This window comes from Medicago truncatula, chromosome 2 (assembly GCF_003473485.1).
Source record: "Medicago truncatula cultivar Jemalong A17 chromosome 2, MtrunA17r5.0-ANR, whole genome shotgun sequence".
Taxonomy (NCBI): Eukaryota; Viridiplantae; Streptophyta; class Magnoliopsida; order Fabales; family Fabaceae; genus Medicago; species Medicago truncatula.
The window spans coordinates 4,157,976-4,176,145 of record NC_053043.1 but is presented as its reverse complement, the minus strand read 5'-3'; the positions used below and the strand labels follow the sequence as shown (position 1 = coordinate 4,176,145).

Below are 18,170 nucleotides of genomic sequence, written 5' to 3'. Positions count from 1 at the left end.
CCAATTAACCAAAATTACACTCAAAGTAAAAGAGAGAAAAATCCAAAATCAAAATCAAAACATACACAATAAAAAGTTCATCAAAATCAAAACAACGTGGGAGAGAAATACATACATGTATTACACAAAAAAACACATACAAAGTCGAGTGAGAGGAACATTTTTCATTTTTTGTTAATAAAATAAAAAGAAAAAAAGCATTCTTCATTGTTTTTGTTTTTTAGCTGGCTCATGTTTGACGTGATCATATCATCAAACAAACAAACGTTCATCACATCACACCGTTCATTCATTCTTCATTCATAAAAACACATAATAAAAGATTAATTTTAAAAAAGGGAAATTAAAAAGAAGAATAATTATGAAAGGTGTTGGTGGAATTATAGTAGTCAAGAGAAACTGTTGTTGTTGTTCTTGTTCTTTTATTATTTTTGTTTATCAATTATTACTTTTCTTATTCTTATTATCATTTTCTTTTTTGTTCTTTTATTGTTCTTCTTTCTTGTTCTATCTTTTCAACAATTTAAGTTCCACCGTTAATAATTATTATTCTTTTTTCATTTTTCCATTCCTTGACTTTCACGAAAATTTTGTTTCTAAACAGATAATAGAAAACTACTAAATAAAAATAACTCAACCTTAATTATTGTGTTGTGTTGCTTTTGTTGTTGCTTCGTGTTCTTCTTTTGTGGCTGGTGGTGGAATCTAGGGTTTGAAGAGGGGAAAAAAATTCGATCTTGATCGATGGAAGCTGAAGCAGAGAATAATTCCCAGAAGGGTGATGATGGGGGTGAAAATAGTAATGAAAATTTCAACAACAATGGAAGTAACAACAAGATTGTGAGTTCAAGTGAAGGTCAAAGCAAACCTAAGAGACAGATGAAAACCCCTTTTCAGCTTGAAATGCTTGAGAAAGCTTATGCTTGTCAGTTCCTTCTTTTGTTCTTCAAATTTGAGTTTTTGGTTTGTTTTAAGTTTATGATTTTGGTTATGGGTTTTTGTTTTTTATTTTTTTGGAATTTTTGTGTTTTTGTGAATTTCAGTGGAGACATATCCTTCGGAGACAACAAGGATAGAGCTGTCTGAGAAGTTGGGGTTGTCGGATCGACAGTTACAGATGTGGTTTTGTCACCGGAGGTTGAAAGACAAGAAGGAGTTACCAGTTAAGAAGGCGCGAAAGGCGCCACCTTTACTGGATTCTCCTACTCATGAGCCTAATCCTAAGTTGATTCTTGAGCCTTGTAATGAATATGGATCCGGGTCAGGTTCGGGGTCTAGCCCGTTTGCCCGGACGGAGTTGAGGAATGTGGTGCCTCCTCCAAGGAGTTATTATGAGTCACCACAGACTATAATGGAGCTTAGAGCAATTGCTTGTGTGGAGGCACAGTTAGGGGAGCCTTTGAGGGAAGATGGACCTATTTTGGGAATCGAGTTTGATCCATTGCCACCTGATGCATTTGGGGCACCCTTAGGTATAGTCAATGTTCTTTCAGCTTTGTTTTGCTATCTTAGAATAAGTTACTTTGCTGTTTTAGAATAAGTTACTTTTTTGTAGTTTATTTTATACTTATGTTGAGTTCTGCTTATGATAGATAACTGATGTATTTCCTTTTTTGTGTTCTGCTTTTTGTCTGTATATTGTACATTCTATTTAGGGATCATGGTAATTTTTCTTATTGTTGACTATAGTGTTTCCTTTTCTGACACATATGTGTGGTAAATGGTTAACTACTTTCTTAGATGTTCTGTATTAAGGTAGCAATGTTGAGATAAAATACCATCGAGTTGGCTGATTCTTTTTAATCTAAAATGTTGTGAGAAACAATGCTGTCTTGGTACAAGTTGTTAGTGATATATGAATGATTGATTCCGATGGGTGCATGAGTCTTGTTTGGCTACTCACTTCTGGTAGTTTCTTTTGGTGCAGCTGTTGCAGAACAGCAGAAGCGGCCTAGTCTTGCCTACGACAGTAAAATATACGAAAGACATGAAGTTAGAACGAATAAGGTAAGTCTTTGCTGATGCATTTTAGATATGTGTCTTAAAAAACCTTTTTCTTTCTCATTCACAGTTGTGTGAGATAGTTATCTAGATGGGACACCTATATTTGTTTGGTTGTTTCATTTGAAATTCTGATTTAAAACGGGCTCCATTGCAGGCAATGGCAAGGACATTCCCTGAATATCCGTTTGTTCCGAACCAGCCTAGCATTAGATCTGATATGTTTGGACAATTGAGTCAACCCCATTTATACGATCCAATGGAGGGTCCTGCCAGAACTCCTCCTTTTCCGATTGGAAATGAACATCTACCTAGAATTCATGGAACTCAAAGCCAGTCTTCCCGTGCTCGCCTATCATCTCAACATGACAAGCCAGTGACTCCCTATACTTCCCCTCCTCCCTTTTTGTCTCAGCAGGACAAGCAATCAATTCCCTATCCATCTCCTCCTCGAGATAATGATGTTGTCCCCAAAAGGGAACCTCACCCAAACATAGCCAATACTGGCATTAACTCCCAATTCACTGATCACCAAATTGGTGGACAAGAAAATCCTTTAGCTTTACCTGGTGGACAAGTTTTCCATAATGACACGGTCTTGCGGGTGGAGAAGAAACGAAAGGTATTAATTGAATTTGTAAGCTAAGTGTTATTTTTTATTATTTTCCCCAACAGTACAAAGTTAATGTAATATTCTCTGCTGAGGATGATTTATATTTTTTTACTTTATTCATGTAGACTGACGATGCCAGAGTTGTCAAGGAAGTTGAAGCCTATGAAATAAGGATGAAGAAAGAACTTGAGAAACAAGATATCCTAAGAAGAAAGGTCTTATTCAGTGAACATAACATGTCACTATATATTGATGGAGCTTTAAAGACATACTATTCTTTTTTAGCTAACCCTTCTATTTTCATCTCCTCGTAGAATGAAGAGCGAATGAGGAAAGAAATGGAAAGGCTAGATCGTGAGAGAAGGAAGGAAGAAGAAAGGATGATGCGTGAGAGGCAGAGAGAAGAGGAAAGATTGAAGCGTGAGCAAAGGCGGGAGATAGAACGAAGGGAAAAATATATGATCAAAGAACATTTAAGAGTAAGTTTTATGCTCAATTTTATTGCTTTATTGAATCAAATTGATCTAAAGATATTTAATGTATCTTACTATACCTTCTTGTGTTATATTTAATAAAGGCCGAGAAAAGGAAGCAAAAGGAAGAGATTCGCAAAGAGAAAGAGGCAGAGAGAAGGAAAGCTGCCCTTGAAAAGGCAAATGCTCGTAGAATAGCTAAAGAGTCTACGGAGCTCATTGAGGATGAACAGTTAGAATTGATGGAGTTGGCTGCAGCAAGCAAGGGGCTTTCTTCTATTATCCATATTGATCTTGATACTTTGCAAAACCTTGAATCATTTAGGGGTGAGCAATTTCTCATATTTTACTTAGTGATATTACTTAATTTGGTTCTGTTAAAGTATTTATCACTAAGAAAAATGCTGTACTTCAACATTTGTACTGTAGATTCCTTGTGTGTTTTCCCGCCTAAAAGTGTAAAGCTAAAAAAGCCATTTGCTATCCAGCCCTGGATCAACTCGGAACAAGATGTTGGCAACCTTCTCATGGTATGTTTGAATTGCCCCTCTTGTTTCCTTATCGTGTACATATATAACACACAACATATCACACATTGATTGCAAACTTCTTTTTTTGGTACTGTCAAGAGGCGGGCGGTGAAGTTGGATTTAAGCTGACCTTCCATGTATGTTACATTGAGATTATTGATATAATTGTAACATGTGGATGTACTTCTGTTTGCAGTACAAGTTTTATTAACATTTTTTATTCTTAATTTGTTTTTTTAGCTTAAATTGAGGATTCTGAATTTAATGTATGAAACCTGTGGTGTCCTATTTCAGGTTTGGAGATTCTTGATCACCTTTGCTGATGCTCTTGAGTTATGGCCTTTTACTCTTGATGAATTTGTACAAGCATTTCATGATTATGTGAGTAAATCTGGCCTTTCCTAATGATTTTGTACTGCAAGTGAACTATTTTTCTTGCAATTTTTGGCTCATTTATGGGTGTTTAAAATTAAAACTTAATGATAACAGGATTCAAGATTGTTGGGTGAGATACATGTTGCTGTTCTTAAAATGATAATAAAAGACATTGAAGATGTTGCAAGGACACCTTCTACAGGATTAGGAGTGAACCAGAATGGAGCTGCTAATCCTGCCGGTGGCCATCCAGAGATTGTGGAAGGAGTAAGTTGAACTATATCAAAAAAATTATCTGTTATTTTTAGACAAATGTTATTTTTGTTCAATGCAGTCCACATCAATAATGCTGTGTTTTATGTTAGGCATATACATGGGGATTTGACATACGAAATTGGCAGAAGAACTTAAATCAATTGACATGGCCTGAAATTTTGCGACAGTTAGCACTATCTGCAGGATTTGGACCACAGTTGAAAAAAAGAAGCATTACCTGGTCATGTGCAAATGATAAAGAAGAGGTTCATTTTCTTTACTTTACTTTTTTTTAATTTTTAGCTCAAAAGTATTATCATTTTAGTTTGCTGGTTCTGCATGAGCTTTTTGTTATCATTGACGATTTTTACCGACCATGTATGATTTTGCATGCATGTAAAAGCAACAATGGACTTTCTCGTCATACATTTGTTAATGAACTAAGTGGAACTAAATGTATTTGTAACTGCAGGGAAGAAGTGGTGATGATGTCATTTCTACACTTCGTAATGGTTCAGCAGCCGTAAGTGCAGTGGCAAAAATGCGAGAGAAAGGTTTATTAGCTCCTCGAAGATCGAGACACAGGTTAACTCCAGGAACAGTTAAATTTGCAGCATTTCATGTTCTCTCTCTTGAGGGCCCCAAAGGTTTGAATGTACTAGAGCTTGCAGAGAAGATTCAGGTGAATTGTTTATCATCAGATTGAATTATCTTTTAAAAATTGTCAACTTTGTTCTTATGTTTCTTTTCTTGTCAGAAATCTGGTCTTCGGGACCTGACAACCAGCAAGACACCTGAAGCATCAATTTCGGTTGCTTTGACAAGAGATGGCAAACTTTTCGAAAGAATAGCTCCATCAACATATCGTGTACGAACTGCATTTAGACAGGATCCTGCAGATGCTGAGTCCATTCTTTCAGAAGCAAGAAAGAAAATCCAGATATTTGAAAATGGGTTTCTAGCTGGTGAAGATGCCGTTGATGTTGAAAGAGAAGAAGAGTCAGAAAGTGACGAAGTTGATGAGGATCCTGAAGACGATGATTTGGTAAATCCTTCAAGTGGAAACCAAAATTCAGTACAATACGATAATATGGATATTAGTTTGGTAAATGTAAAAGAAAATTTGGCCAATGATGTAGACCTTATTCAAAATAAACTTGATACTGATCTGCCTTGTTTTCCTGAGAATGGTTCCAAGGATGCCGATTGTCCCACTTCTGTCACCAGACAACCAGTTGCTTGTGAAAATCTAAATGCCAGAAATCTTGATGATAATATGGAAATCGATGAAAGCAAGTCTGGAGAACCATGGGTTCAAGGACTTACCGAAGGAGAATACTCTGATCTCAGTGTAGAAGAGCGTCTAAACGCTCTTGTTGCATTGGTTGGTGTGGCAAATGAAGGAAATTCAATCCGTATTATTCTTGAGGTGAACTAAACTCACATGTAATATATATCTTCTAGTTTACTTTTGCATTTAGTTTTTTAGTTGACCTGAACTGTTTCTCAGGATCGATTGGAAGCAGCAAATGCTCTGAAAAAGCAAATGTGGGCTGAAGCACAAATAGATAAAGTTCGTCTGAAAGATGATTATATTAGTAAATTAGATTTCCCATCACTTGCTGGAAATAAATTTGAAACACAAGACACATATCCTGCTGTGGAGGGAAATCAAAGCCCATTGCTCGACATCAATATTAACAACATTAAGAATGAAGCATCACCCAGCACTGCAGAAAACCAAAGAGGAGCTCCTTCTGCACAGAGTCTACTTATTGAAAAGCCATTGGTAGCTCATGATTTCTGCCCAGGCACAGGTCCGGACAACTCTCAGAGTCAGATGCATGCACAATATTCAAAAAGGTCACGATCACAGTTAAAATCTTATATTTCCCACATAGCAGAGGAGATGTATGTCTACAGGTCTCTACCCCTTGGCCAAGACCGCAGGCGTAACCGATATTGGCAGTTTGTTGCATCTGCTTCTAGTAATGATCCTGGTTCTGGCAGGATCTTTGTTGAACATCATGATGGCAGTTGGAGGCTTATTGATTCTGAAGAGGTAACTTCATTGACCTGCCACATTGATGTCTTTGTTCTTAATTTATTCTTGATTTATTGGGTGGCCTGCCATGAAATTGTTATTGTGATTCTTTTAAATCTGAAGATGTGAATGTTTGTGCGAAATTGTAATGTATTTATATTAGTATTTTATTACCGTTTTGAGCTTGCCTTTTTTTTCCTTCTCATAGAGCATAGCCATTGTTTTGGACGAATTATACTGTTTTGAGCTTGCCTTTTTGTAATGTATATATTATTTATTCTGCCATTCCTTTGCAGGCCTTTGATATTCTTTTGACATCACTGGATTCACGCGGGATCAGGGAGTCTCATTTGCGCTTAATGTTGCAAAAGATTGAGAAATCCTTTAAAGAAAATGTTCGAAAAAATACACAATGTACAAAAATTGGAAGCAAAGGGGAAGGTTCTATGAAAACTGAAGCTGATGAAACATATCCAGTGCCTGAGCACCTTTCAGGATCTGGCAGTCCTAGCAGTACCCTTCATGAGTTGAACTCTGGTACATCTGAAACTTCATCATCCTTCAAAATTGAGCTTGGCAAAAGTGAGAATGAAAAGAAAGCTGCCTTGAGAAGGTATCAAGATTTTCAGAAGTGGATGTGGAAAGAATGCTATAATTCATCAATTTTATGTGCAATAAAATTTGGGGTAAAGAGATGCAAACCTCAGGTGGATATTTGTGAAATCTGTCTCGATCCTTATTTTATGGAAGACTCCCATTGCAATTCCTGCCACCAAACATTTCCGTCAAATAATGAATTTAATATTTCTAAACACACATTTCAATGTGTTGGTAATTTATCCAAAGATATTATGGAACATTCTCTTCCTCTGAGGACAAGATTGCTTAAGGTCCTGCTGTCATGTATGGAGGTGAGTTGATGGCAACTTTGGATTCTTAATCTCGAACCTAATTTTTTTTGTAAATTTTAAGATGTCATTCTGCATCCTATTATTATTTTTACCTTTGAGGATTGTATTATTGTACTCACGTTTTGATTTACAGGCATCTGTTCTCTCTGAAGCATTCGGAACAATTTGGACAACTGATTTTAGGAAGCATTGGGGTGTGAAGTTGAATAAATCATCAACCGTGGAGGAACTTTTACAGGTTTCATGCCGTTTCAATTCTTGAAGTTTAATCTTATATATATATATATATATATATATATATATATATATATATATATATGTATGTATGTATGTATCATTCAGAAAATCGACGATCAAAATCTATGCTGACATGCATAAATTGAAAACCTATTTTGCAGATGTTGACCCTGTTTGAAAAAGCGCTACGGCGTGATTTTTTGTCATCAAACTTCTCTACAACAGACGAATTGTTGGGATTAAGCAGTATGTCAAAAAGTGCTGCACATGTGTCTGCTGATCCTGAATCAGTTGCTCTACTTCCATGGGTTCCACTAACCACTGCAGCATTGTCTCTCAGGCTTTTTGAGTTTGATTCATCCATCAGCTACGTAAAGCTTGAGAGACTTGAGCCTGTTGAGGAGAAAGAAGCAACAGAATACATTGTGAGTCTTTTTCATTTTCCTGTGTTATTTGGTTTTGAGCATCTGGGTCGCTGACTTGAAATTTTCATCGTAATCTAATGGACCATTTTATGTTTTTGCTAATTAGCAGAGGCTTCCATCAAGATATACTCCCTTCAAGCCTAACAGAGAGTTTGAGGCAGCAGCTCTTGATCATAATGGATTCACCAAAGTTAAACCTTCTGCTAATAAAATTGCACGAAGTGGAAACAAACGTGGGCGAGGAGCTAGTGATCTTGGACGGGGTAAAAAGCTGTCTAAAAGAATGTACAATTCCAAACAAGACATTGGCCGTCGAAACATCAAGGTCACCGAGAATCTAAGTCAGAAATTAAAACAGCAGGGACAGGGAACACAAGGACAAGGGGGTGGACGAGGTCGCCGAACGGTCAGAAAGCGTAGGGTAGAAAAAAGAGCTGTTGAAGATTTGTTGCTGGGCCATGCAGCAGCCAGTCATAGTTCCAAGGGTGGAAGAGAACCATTGAGAAACTTGGATGAAGAATGGGATCTAGAAAAATTAAGTCCTATGACTCCTGTTCACATTGGGGTTGCTGAGAATAGTAACAGTGCTGAAGAGGTGGAATCTGATGATAATGCTCAAGCAGTGGAATCCGATGATGATGCTCTAGCAGTGGAGTCCGATGATGATGCTCAAGCAGTGGAATATGATCATGGAAATTGGGAGATAGGTTACAACGGTGTCTCCCCTAACAGATGGGATAGGGATTTGGTTGGAATGAGTGATGAAGATGTGGACAATTTTGAAGATGAAGACAATGGTAATGATAATGACATTGGCATTGGCATTGAAGAGAATGAAGAGGAAGATTCCGAGGAAGATGTTATGAGTGAAGGTTCGGATGGAATGCTGAATAGAGTAGTGAATGTAGGGGGCTCCGAAGATGTTATGAGTGAAGATTCTTCTGATTAGAACATCCATTTTTAATCTGATCAATGTAGGAATTTGCATATTAAGGCTGCTTTACATTTTTTTATCGCAGTTTTACGAATACGTCAGTTCCATGTTTACAAATCACGCGGCTGAGTTAATGATTGAGTAGATTTAGTGTATATTATCCATGCAAAATGGAGCCTTGTATTTTTAAGCTTTAAGCATAGGGCTTTGTAGCCAACCTCATTTTGTTGTTGTTTTATCATCCTCTCCTTGTAATAGACACTCATCAACTAATAAAGTTTTATTACACTTTGATTGTCATTTTCATTGTTTGGAATACTCGGCACTGATAAACTACTTTCCAATCTGAAATATCAAGGAATCAAAGATCAAGCCCCAAATATGTTGAAAATATTAAGGGCCAAATAGTGGAATTACCTCTCTGCTTATTAAACTAACTTGTAAAAAACACACATAAGCTGAGCTATTTTTAATTTTTTTTTCACAAGGTGTAAAATTTTAGTAAAGCCAATTACAGGGTGAAATTTTTAGTGAAGCCAATTTAACTTTGAAACAACAGCAATGATGTTACAGACCTTACCTAATTGCTAATGTATGAAAATTTGCTGTTTATTGGGTTTAACAGTTATATTCTTAGTTAATCAAATAATAATACAGACTGTAGACTACAAGTACAAAAAAGTTAAGTACTCTGTCAATCATAATTCAAAATATTATATCCCAATCCTTCATGTAATATTGTTGGACTTTATTTATGACACTGTTAAGGGATCTCGCATAAACTAGATAGACCAAAGTCATATAAAATGGAAGAAAAGAGAAGGTAAGAACATGAGCAAAACGAAAGACTGTTGTACTATACACAAGATGCACTTGGCAATGGTTGACACTTTATTACGGAGCTATGAACATTTCTTAGTTCTGGCTTTCTGTTTCAGCATCTACCATGCTAGGGAATGTGATGTCGAATTTGATCCTAAGATTACCCCTCTGTGAAGGATTCTTGGAAATTGGCATCCCTTCACCGGCAATCACTTCTTCATAGGTTGGATCAATTCCATTGTCTATGGCAATGGTCAGACCTCGTCCATCCAAAGTAGTAAGTTGGAAGGTGTAGCTTCTGCTTAGAGCTTCTCCTTCTGCAAGTAATATCTTTTGTGTCATAACCAAATCATTACCTTGTCTTGTAAATACATTGTGAGGTTTCTCGTCAATAACAAATACAATATCTGCAGCGATGACATTTGGTTGCTCATTTCCTTTCTCCGGGAAAGTGATTTTTGTTCCCTTTTTCCAGCCTGGTTGGATTTCAATTGTTAGTATTTCCTCCACAGGTACAGTTTTGCTGCAAACACACATAACAAGCGAAAGGGAACAGGAATACACAGTAAGTAACGTCTAATGAGAATCTTGTATTTTGCAGTTATTGTAAAATGCAGTTGCGAAGTTGATTTATGTGGCAATATGTTTCAGTGTAAAACTAATTTACACTGCCAGTTAGAAATGTATTGAAACTTTATATATCAACAAATCCAACAAAAAAACACCCATTCTGCTCATTAAAAAGCGCGGAGAAGAGCATTTACCCGCTTGCGTATGCAATTTCCCTTGAGATCTTCATCTTTTTGGTAGTGCCTTTATAAAGTTCCTCAAGGCTGCAAGGCAATTTATTTTCAATGGGAGGTGCCTTGCGTCTCGGAGCTTGACTCGTTTGTCTGCTTTCTCCAAATACATCTTTGCCAAAAATATCGCCAAAAGACCTGGACACCCACGACTGACCCCTCATGCCCATGCCTCTGCAGCCGCCACCCCTCATTCCCATTCCTCCATAAGGGCTTGAAAAGCCAAAAACTTCTGCAAATATGCCATCTGCACTTCTGGGATTGAACCTAAACCTTCTGCCATCATGAGTTTGGAAGTATGGAGCTGCATTGTCACCTGCTGTAGGCATTCCATTTTTAAGGTTGCTTTCTCCATACTGATCATAAATTGCTCTCTTTTGCGGATCACTTAGAACCTTCATGAAACCAAATCAATATACTAAGTCAGATTCTGTGAACATTTCATGTTTTGTACATCCCCACAAACATGGATAGACAAAGAGTTTGTGCATGAATTGATGAAAACTAACTGAAATTGAAATTTTACTGAATGATGGAAACTAAGTAGTAAGAAACTAACTGACTCAACAGCGCACAATTCTTTTATTTTGGTAAAACCAAGGTAACATTATCGTGCAAACTGCGTAGAGAATCCTTTGAAGTAACTAAGATCAGTTTAAGAGTTTGACCTATACTAAAATATGTTTTTCCATATACCAAGGTAACATTACATGGCAATCCGTACTTAGAATATCACAAATAAAGCCACATTCAGATTGGATAATGAAGGAAAAAAATTGAAAATTGAGGATTTTGGTAAGGGTCAAAGTCCTAAATTCATAAAATTCTTTGACCATTCTAAGGGGATCCTCAGTTTTCTTCCGACTGTATATTACAGAATATAGCCATCAAATTGGATCTCAATATGACACATAAAATTAATCATCATTATAAGCTAAAATCAATCAAGGCTTAAACATAAACCAAAAGAAAATGGACAACATAAACAAACAAAAAATCTGACCAAAACAGAAAAACAAGGCAATCTGATCTGTAACTAACAACATCATCAGAAACATCAATAATGACAGGTTGACCATAGTTTTGTAGCAATTGAACTAAACTAAAAACAAGATGAAGTTACATATACCTCATATGCTTCAGATATGAGTTTGAATTTAGTCTCAGCATCATTCTTATTGTCAGGATTCTTGTCAGGGTGCCATTTCATGGCAAGTTTTCTATATGCTTTCTTCAATTCATCGTCTGTGGCATTCTTGTCAACCTCCAAAATCTCATAGTAGTCCAAACCCATCTTCAACTACTTTGCTTTCAATCTTCTCTTCCACTCAGGATAGACCTTTCTTTTCTTCAACTTTTTTGTCTTGTTTCTGGATTGTGTAATGATTATTATTCAACAGGACTATGGTAAAGAATACAATTGTTGATCAGAAACACTTCACTTTTTTTTTTTTTTTTTTTTTTTTTTTTTACATTTGTAATTTGTAAATATTAACCAAATATCCCTATAGTTTCGTATCAAGAAAGGAATATCTTAGTATTCTATCTAATCAAATTCATTATTTCTATTTTTTCTAGAAAGACGGTAAAAAGGAAATACTCTGTGGATATAGCCATTCATTTGATATTTACTCTATATTAATATTCTAGATTCCATTCCTTTTTTTTTTTTTTTTTTTTTATCATTCTAGGTTCCAGAGGTCTAATAACTTGGAATTCAGCCATGTTTCAAACTCAAAAATCGTGCTCGGTTCTCCCGAACGATTCGTCTTTCGTGAAACTCATTTATCACTTTAGCTTGATTGTTTCATTATTCTAGGTTCTATTCTACTAATACTTATAATTATTATATTTACTTCCTTTAAAAAAAAAAATTATATTTACCGTTTTTTTATGTTTAATACAATGAGATTGTTCCTATTAAATAAGATTTAACTTGGTAATTTAATACCAAAAAAAAAAAAAGATTTAACTGATTTTTTAAATTAAAATTTTAAATAATATTGTAAAAGGGTGATATGATATTATATTGGTATAGAGGTATAAATTAAATAGATTTTCATTTTTTTTATTTATATAATATCTCCACGCGATACACGAGTTTAAAAGATTTTTGTTTTTTGACCAAAAGATAGTTCACCAAATGATTTTACATTGACCAGCATGGTATATGACTATGGGATAGTTATAAATTATAAGACCTGGAATCGTTGAAGTTGTAGGTACACCGTTTCATATAGTAATTGAGATCTGCCACTGGTTTAAGATTAAGCGATCTAAATTATATCAGCAACTTCACACATTTAAATCTAAAGGTTGGTCCGGTAAACTTTTTTTTCTTCTTCTTTTTTTTTTAAGAAAGTTGGTCCGTAAACTTGACTCAGTTGTAAAAACAATGCATATATGCAAAGTCGTCTGGAGTTCGAATTCCGACCACCACAAAAGATTTAAAGGTTGGAAGCTGTCCAATTATAATAGAAAATTCGTTAAAAAAAAAACACTATTGGTCTAGTTATTTTTGAAGGAACTATTGATCTAATTATAATTCTTATTTAATGAAAGTTAATTGTACTTCATTTTAATTCATCAATAAATTCATATTATACCTTCATCTTAATAAACCAATAAACCTTCAAATGAATTTAATGTGTTTTATTTTTCTTATAACAAACAAGTGAGCTCCCTAAAATAAATTGTTAGTTACTTTTCTTCTTTCCAATTCCAACAAATTACTATTGTTTTTCCTTAAAAAAAAATTCTATTTTTTTATACATATTATTTATTCATATCATCCATTTGTTTTACACTTGAAATTTTTAACAATATTACTCATCTTATTTATATAATTTCAACTCTGTATAAATTAACAAAACCCGATCCAAAATCCAATCTAATCTTAGCAATTTTCACAAAATTAAATTTAAACGCATCCAAAAATATTAGATTTTTTGAGATTTTTAGTTTTTTTTGATCAGTTTATGATTTTATCGAACTCCCCGGTAATTTTTCATTTTCCACGTTAGTTATTTATCTCATTCTGTATAATTATTTTCTTTCATAATGATATACCAATTCGTTTCCACATACTGGCATAACTTTTTCTGTTTTTTTCTTAATGACATACCAATTCATTTCCACATACTGGCATAACTTTTTATGTAAAAGTATTAAACTAATGAACAATGCATATTCCAATCACACGTCAATTTTAAGAACTCTAGAAATGTGATTCCTCAGTCCTCAATGTTGAAGGTGTGAAACAAATTACACACAAAAACTACATACCAAAAATAAAAAATCCTATAAGAAAAGTTGTGAAAGAACTCAAACTAAGGTTTGGAAGACTATACACTTCACAATGGATGCTTGTGGATCCACTACGGTGCCAGAAGTTTCTTGATTCCAATTTTCTGCTCAGAAGTCAACCTTGCTGGAAACTTGATATTGAATTTGATCCTAAGATTACCCTTCTTTGAAGGATCTTTTGGAATAGGCATACCTTCCTTTGGAATAACCTCTTCATAGCTAGGATGAATCACATTGTTAATAGGAACATTCAGAACCCTGCCATCTAGTGTTGTGAGACGAACAGTGTAACCTGTTAAAGCTTCTGCAAGTGATATCTTCTGTGTTGCAACCAAATCATTGCCATCTCTTGTAAATACGCCATGTGGTTTCTCATCAATAACAAATATAAGATCTGCTGGTATCACATTTGGTTGCTCATTTCCTTTCTCAGGGAATGTGATTTTTGTCCCCTTTTTCCAACCTGGTTTCACTTCAATTGTTAAGATTTCCTCCACTGGCATAGTTTTCCTGCAAAGAGATAAACCACCAGACAAATTTAATCAAACCAGCAAAAAATTCAGCCAAAACTGGACCTTATTTCCTAAACATAAGACTCATTGATATCCTATTTTAATGTCTACATTGATAATTAGATCTAGTCAATAAAACACGGATTCGGATACGGACACCGAACACGACCCGGACACTGACACGCCGACACCACTAACAATTTAAGAAAATTATATTTATATAATTCAGTGTAAATATACATGTTGGTGACGGACGTGAAGCATGGCTAATGCTTCATAGTAACACTGTTTAGAATAATCAACCAACATGTAGTGATTTACAACAAATAACATTGTTAATTGCTAAAAGGTTAGACTCTAACAATAAATAGAATGGAATGAAATTTTATGCAAATAATACATACCCACTTGCATCTGCAATTTCCCTTGAAATCTTCATCTTTTTGGTAGTCCCTTTATAGAGTTCCTCAAGACTACAAGGCAATCTATTTTCAATAGCAGCTGCCTTGCGAGGACCCTGCTGACGCATAGGCCTACCTTCATCAAATGAAGAAAACATATGATCATCACCACCAAACATTCCACCAAAGGACCTTGCTCCACCTCTCATTCCATTCCCACCAGCTCCCATTCCTCCAAACGGACTTGAAAACCCGAAAAACTCTGCAAAGATATCGTTTGCATTTCTTGGATTGAACCTAAACGTTGTTGGCCCATCTCCACTTTGGAAGAATGTAGCATCTTGAGGTGGTGGTACTTGCCCTTTAAGTCCTTCTTCTCCATATTGATCATAAATTGCTTTCTTTTGTGGATCACTTAGAACCTTCATCAAATAAATCATATTCAGATCAGAATTTCTATGAGTTAGAACGACAACTAGTAACAGAGATTAAAGAAAACGTAATGTTACCTCATAAGCTTCGGATATCTCTTTGAATTTGGCTTCAGCGTCTTTTTTATTTGAGGGATTCTTATCAGGGTGCCATTTCATGGCAAGTTTTCTGTAAGCTTTCTTCAACTCTTCTTCTGTGGCATTCTTGTCAACCTTCAAAATCTTGTAGTAGTCTACCCCCATGGTTCTCTTGCGTTGTGACTTTTTGCTGAATTGTTTACGATGCGATGGTTTCAATGGTTTTATCAGAATTCGGTATCGATGATGATTCAATGAGTAATGGGGTTAACAGAGAGAATAAAAAGGAGAAGGATTTTTCTGGAAGGTGTGTAATGAAGTCGCAATACCAGAAGAGTGTAGAACTTTCGAGGCGTGTGGGAATATTTGGAAGAGATTTCTGGTAGCGATTATGTTTTAAGGTGCCACCTGTATTTCTGTTTTGGGTTATAAATAAAATGTTTATTTTCTCTCTTAGAAATATAAACCGTCACTTTTTATTCAGTAATAATTACATTACTTTTAATAAAAATTTACTTTATTTGATGCTTAATCAATGCCCCGAAGACACCGATTATCATTTTTCCTTCTGTTTTTATTACCATAATGCAAAATCAATCCAAAAATAAATTTACTTAAAAATAATTAAATATCTCTTCAAAACATAAAATGATTATATATAATTGGGTGATATGTTAGTTTCGGGAAATTCTTTTATGATCACAACCTCGAATGAAAAATATTTAGGCACTCTCACATCAAATGAAAAAATTAAAATTAAAATAATGTAATACATCAATCAACATCATCTTGTTTTATTTTCATTTAACTTTTTTTATTTGATGTGAATGTACTCAAATATTTTTCATTTAGGATTGTGCCCATACAAGAGTTTCTCGTTAGTTTCATATTTTGATCGGTGCTAAATCGATTATTAAATTCAATCAAAATTTATTAATCTTATTTTTTTTTTAAAAATCACTAAGAAAATAAATCTATTGTCCTTGATGAATGTCATCCATGATGCTGTGAGTTTGACTTATGTTGTCAGTTATGACGTCTTTGATTAGTGGTATATGTAAATACCAATGTTAGCTCTTGCTGACCTTTGAAACCTACTCTCATCTTGGTGAGTCTTCGGAGATCAATTCACCTAATTTTTTTTGTAACAAAAAAAAAATGAATGTTAGTCTCAGAACCTAGTTCCAGAGATGTACGAAGGTTATGTTGTGTGTTCCTCAACCATCTATTATTTATACTATATATAAAGAAAACAGTCCTTTTTCAGCTCTTTTGGGCTGACTTTTGTGTACATATTCTTTTTTAAAATTGCGGGCTTTTTTTCTAAACCTAGAACCGCCGTACTTCTTTCTTCCTCACACAAATTCCAAATCCGCCGTTGTCATCATGTAGATCAAATGGATGGTGGTGCAACAAGGGTCTCTGTCCTCCGCACTGTTGTACCTTTCTAACGTGCGGTTGCTCTATGTCGTCGTAAAGGTTGATTTGTGTTTTTGGTGTTTTTTATTTGTTTCGTTTGGCTGAGACGTTGGTGGGTTTTGTGGTGTATCGTTGATGCTTGCCGGTGGTTCTTTGGTTTTCGTGGGTCTCAGACTATTTGGGTTTGAGATTTTCTGGTGAAAATTGTTGTCGTTGTTGTTTTGTTATGACTTCGTTGATACAAGCACAAATCGATGATTGCGAATGGTTTTAGTGAGAAATTCAAATTCGGTTAATAATGGGTCGGTGAAATTAGGGTTTGTGTAAGAAGGAAGAAGAAAGGGAAAATATTGAGGAGAAGAGAAAATGGTTTGAACAAGGAAGAAGAGAGGGAATTGGAAACCCATGGGTATTTTGGTCATTCTGCACATATATTGGTTGATTAAGGGTGAAATGGAAAGTTCACATGTAAAAAGCTGAGTCAGCGAGGTGCTTATCCAATCAGCTGGAGCCACGTAAGTAATCACTTGCCACATGTGCAATCTGAAGTAATTAAGACCAAATTTTAAGTGATTAGAAATTGTAGGAAAATTTTGGAAGGATTAGTAAGTACATATTAAAATTCAAAAAAGCTCTATTCACAAAGACTATAGACATATTTAAGCCTATATTTATTTATTTTTTAAAGAATTTTAAGCCTATATTTCTTAATGACATGACAATGCTTATTAGACTTTTTTTTTTTCTTATATAAATATTAAAACAAAAATGATAATTGAACACACAAAAATAAAATACAATACAGACACTGCAGTTACTGTTGTTTTATACCAACATTTTCATTTTTTTTTAATTTCATTTCCTTCTTTCCTCTTCAATCCATCTATCTTGGCCATCCCTCTTTCTCTCCCTGTCATCCTCTCACACACTTGCAACCACCCACACCGTCCACACACACTGACGATTTTCTTATTGGCGTCGTCACTTATAGTAATGCAAAGAAGATGAATGGAAGGAGGTCCTGTGTATTAGTTCGTCACCAGTGTTGCGGCGGTGATATGAACGAGTCTTTTGCGGTGTGAGGGAAAATAGATCTCAACGATGGTGGTGTGGAGAAAAATAGAGAGAAGATGAAAAAGAGATGGGATATGGGGATTTACAAAACTACCCTTGCTTTATAGTTGAAACGTCAAAAATGTCTATGGTGTTGTATTTGCGTCAAATATTTTATGCTAGTTATCATTACTCTAAATATATAGTGTAAACATACGAGCTCTTTCATGTTATTAATGAATAACTTGCATCAACAAAAATAACCTTAGCATGAGGTGAAGGTGAAAAGTTCATAGAAAAAGGTGAAATTAGAAGAAAAAAAATCAATTTTTGAAATGATAAATGATATCCAAACATCTACTTTCTGACAACTTTATCTCTCATACTCACATTAATTTTTACCTTATCTCTCTATTACTTTGGTTTTCGTGCATGTAGCTACATTTTCTTTGTAAATTATGATTGTCCCATAAGAGCAACTCCAACGGTAATTGTTTCACCAAGTTCGCCAGCGTGGAGTACCAAAATAATTGGTTTTTTCTCGGTTCGA

At 35.0% G+C, this 18,170-nt stretch overlaps 3 protein-coding genes across 4 annotated transcripts; 1 reads left to right on the top strand and 2 right to left on the bottom strand.

Annotated features, from left to right (window-relative positions):
- The first annotated feature begins 227 nt into the window (after nucleotides 1-227).
- LOC11441271 (homeobox-DDT domain protein RLT1) lies at nucleotides 228-9,098 on the top strand. Of its 2 annotated transcripts, none has more exons than XM_003593596.4 (18): nucleotides 228-925; nucleotides 1,044-1,472; nucleotides 1,928-2,007; nucleotides 2,159-2,623; nucleotides 2,740-2,829; nucleotides 2,929-3,093; nucleotides 3,192-3,414; nucleotides 3,517-3,617; nucleotides 3,912-3,998; nucleotides 4,107-4,259; nucleotides 4,358-4,513; nucleotides 4,720-4,929; nucleotides 5,005-5,676; nucleotides 5,758-6,309; nucleotides 6,588-7,202; nucleotides 7,336-7,440; nucleotides 7,601-7,864; nucleotides 7,971-9,098. In XM_003593596.4, the coding sequence occupies exons 1-18, from the start codon at nucleotides 745-747 to the stop codon at nucleotides 8,811-8,813; spliced, it is 5,391 nt and encodes a 1,796-aa protein (XP_003593644.1). In that variant the 5' UTR covers nucleotides 228-744; the 3' UTR covers nucleotides 8,814-9,098. The 2 variants fall into 2 exon arrangements, with proteins under 2 accessions (XP_003593644.1, XP_024631664.1); XM_024775896.2 differs by having other exon boundaries at nucleotides 229-925; nucleotides 7,974-9,098.
- A 308-nt stretch (nucleotides 9,099-9,406) lies between these two features.
- On the bottom strand, nucleotides 9,407-11,874 carry LOC11438841 (dnaJ homolog subfamily B member 4). Its single transcript, XM_003593595.4, has 3 exons — nucleotides 11,550-11,874; nucleotides 10,385-10,815; nucleotides 9,407-10,143 (listed from the first exon to the last, which is right to left on the bottom strand). Exons 1-3 carry the CDS (start codon nucleotides 11,712-11,714, stop codon nucleotides 9,714-9,716), a joined length of 1,026 nt encoding a protein of 341 aa, XP_003593643.1. The 5' UTR covers nucleotides 11,715-11,874; the 3' UTR covers nucleotides 9,407-9,713.
- Nucleotides 11,875-13,626: 1,752 nt separating this feature from the next.
- Nucleotides 13,627-15,527, bottom strand: LOC11442910 (dnaJ homolog subfamily B member 13). The gene is made up of 3 exons (XM_003593594.4): nucleotides 15,149-15,527; nucleotides 14,643-15,061; nucleotides 13,627-14,236 (listed from the first exon to the last, which is right to left on the bottom strand). Exons 1-3 carry the CDS (start codon nucleotides 15,311-15,313, stop codon nucleotides 13,798-13,800), a joined length of 1,023 nt encoding a protein of 340 aa, XP_003593642.1. The 5' UTR covers nucleotides 15,314-15,527; the 3' UTR covers nucleotides 13,627-13,797.
- Between the last annotated feature and the right edge of the window lie 2,643 nt (nucleotides 15,528-18,170).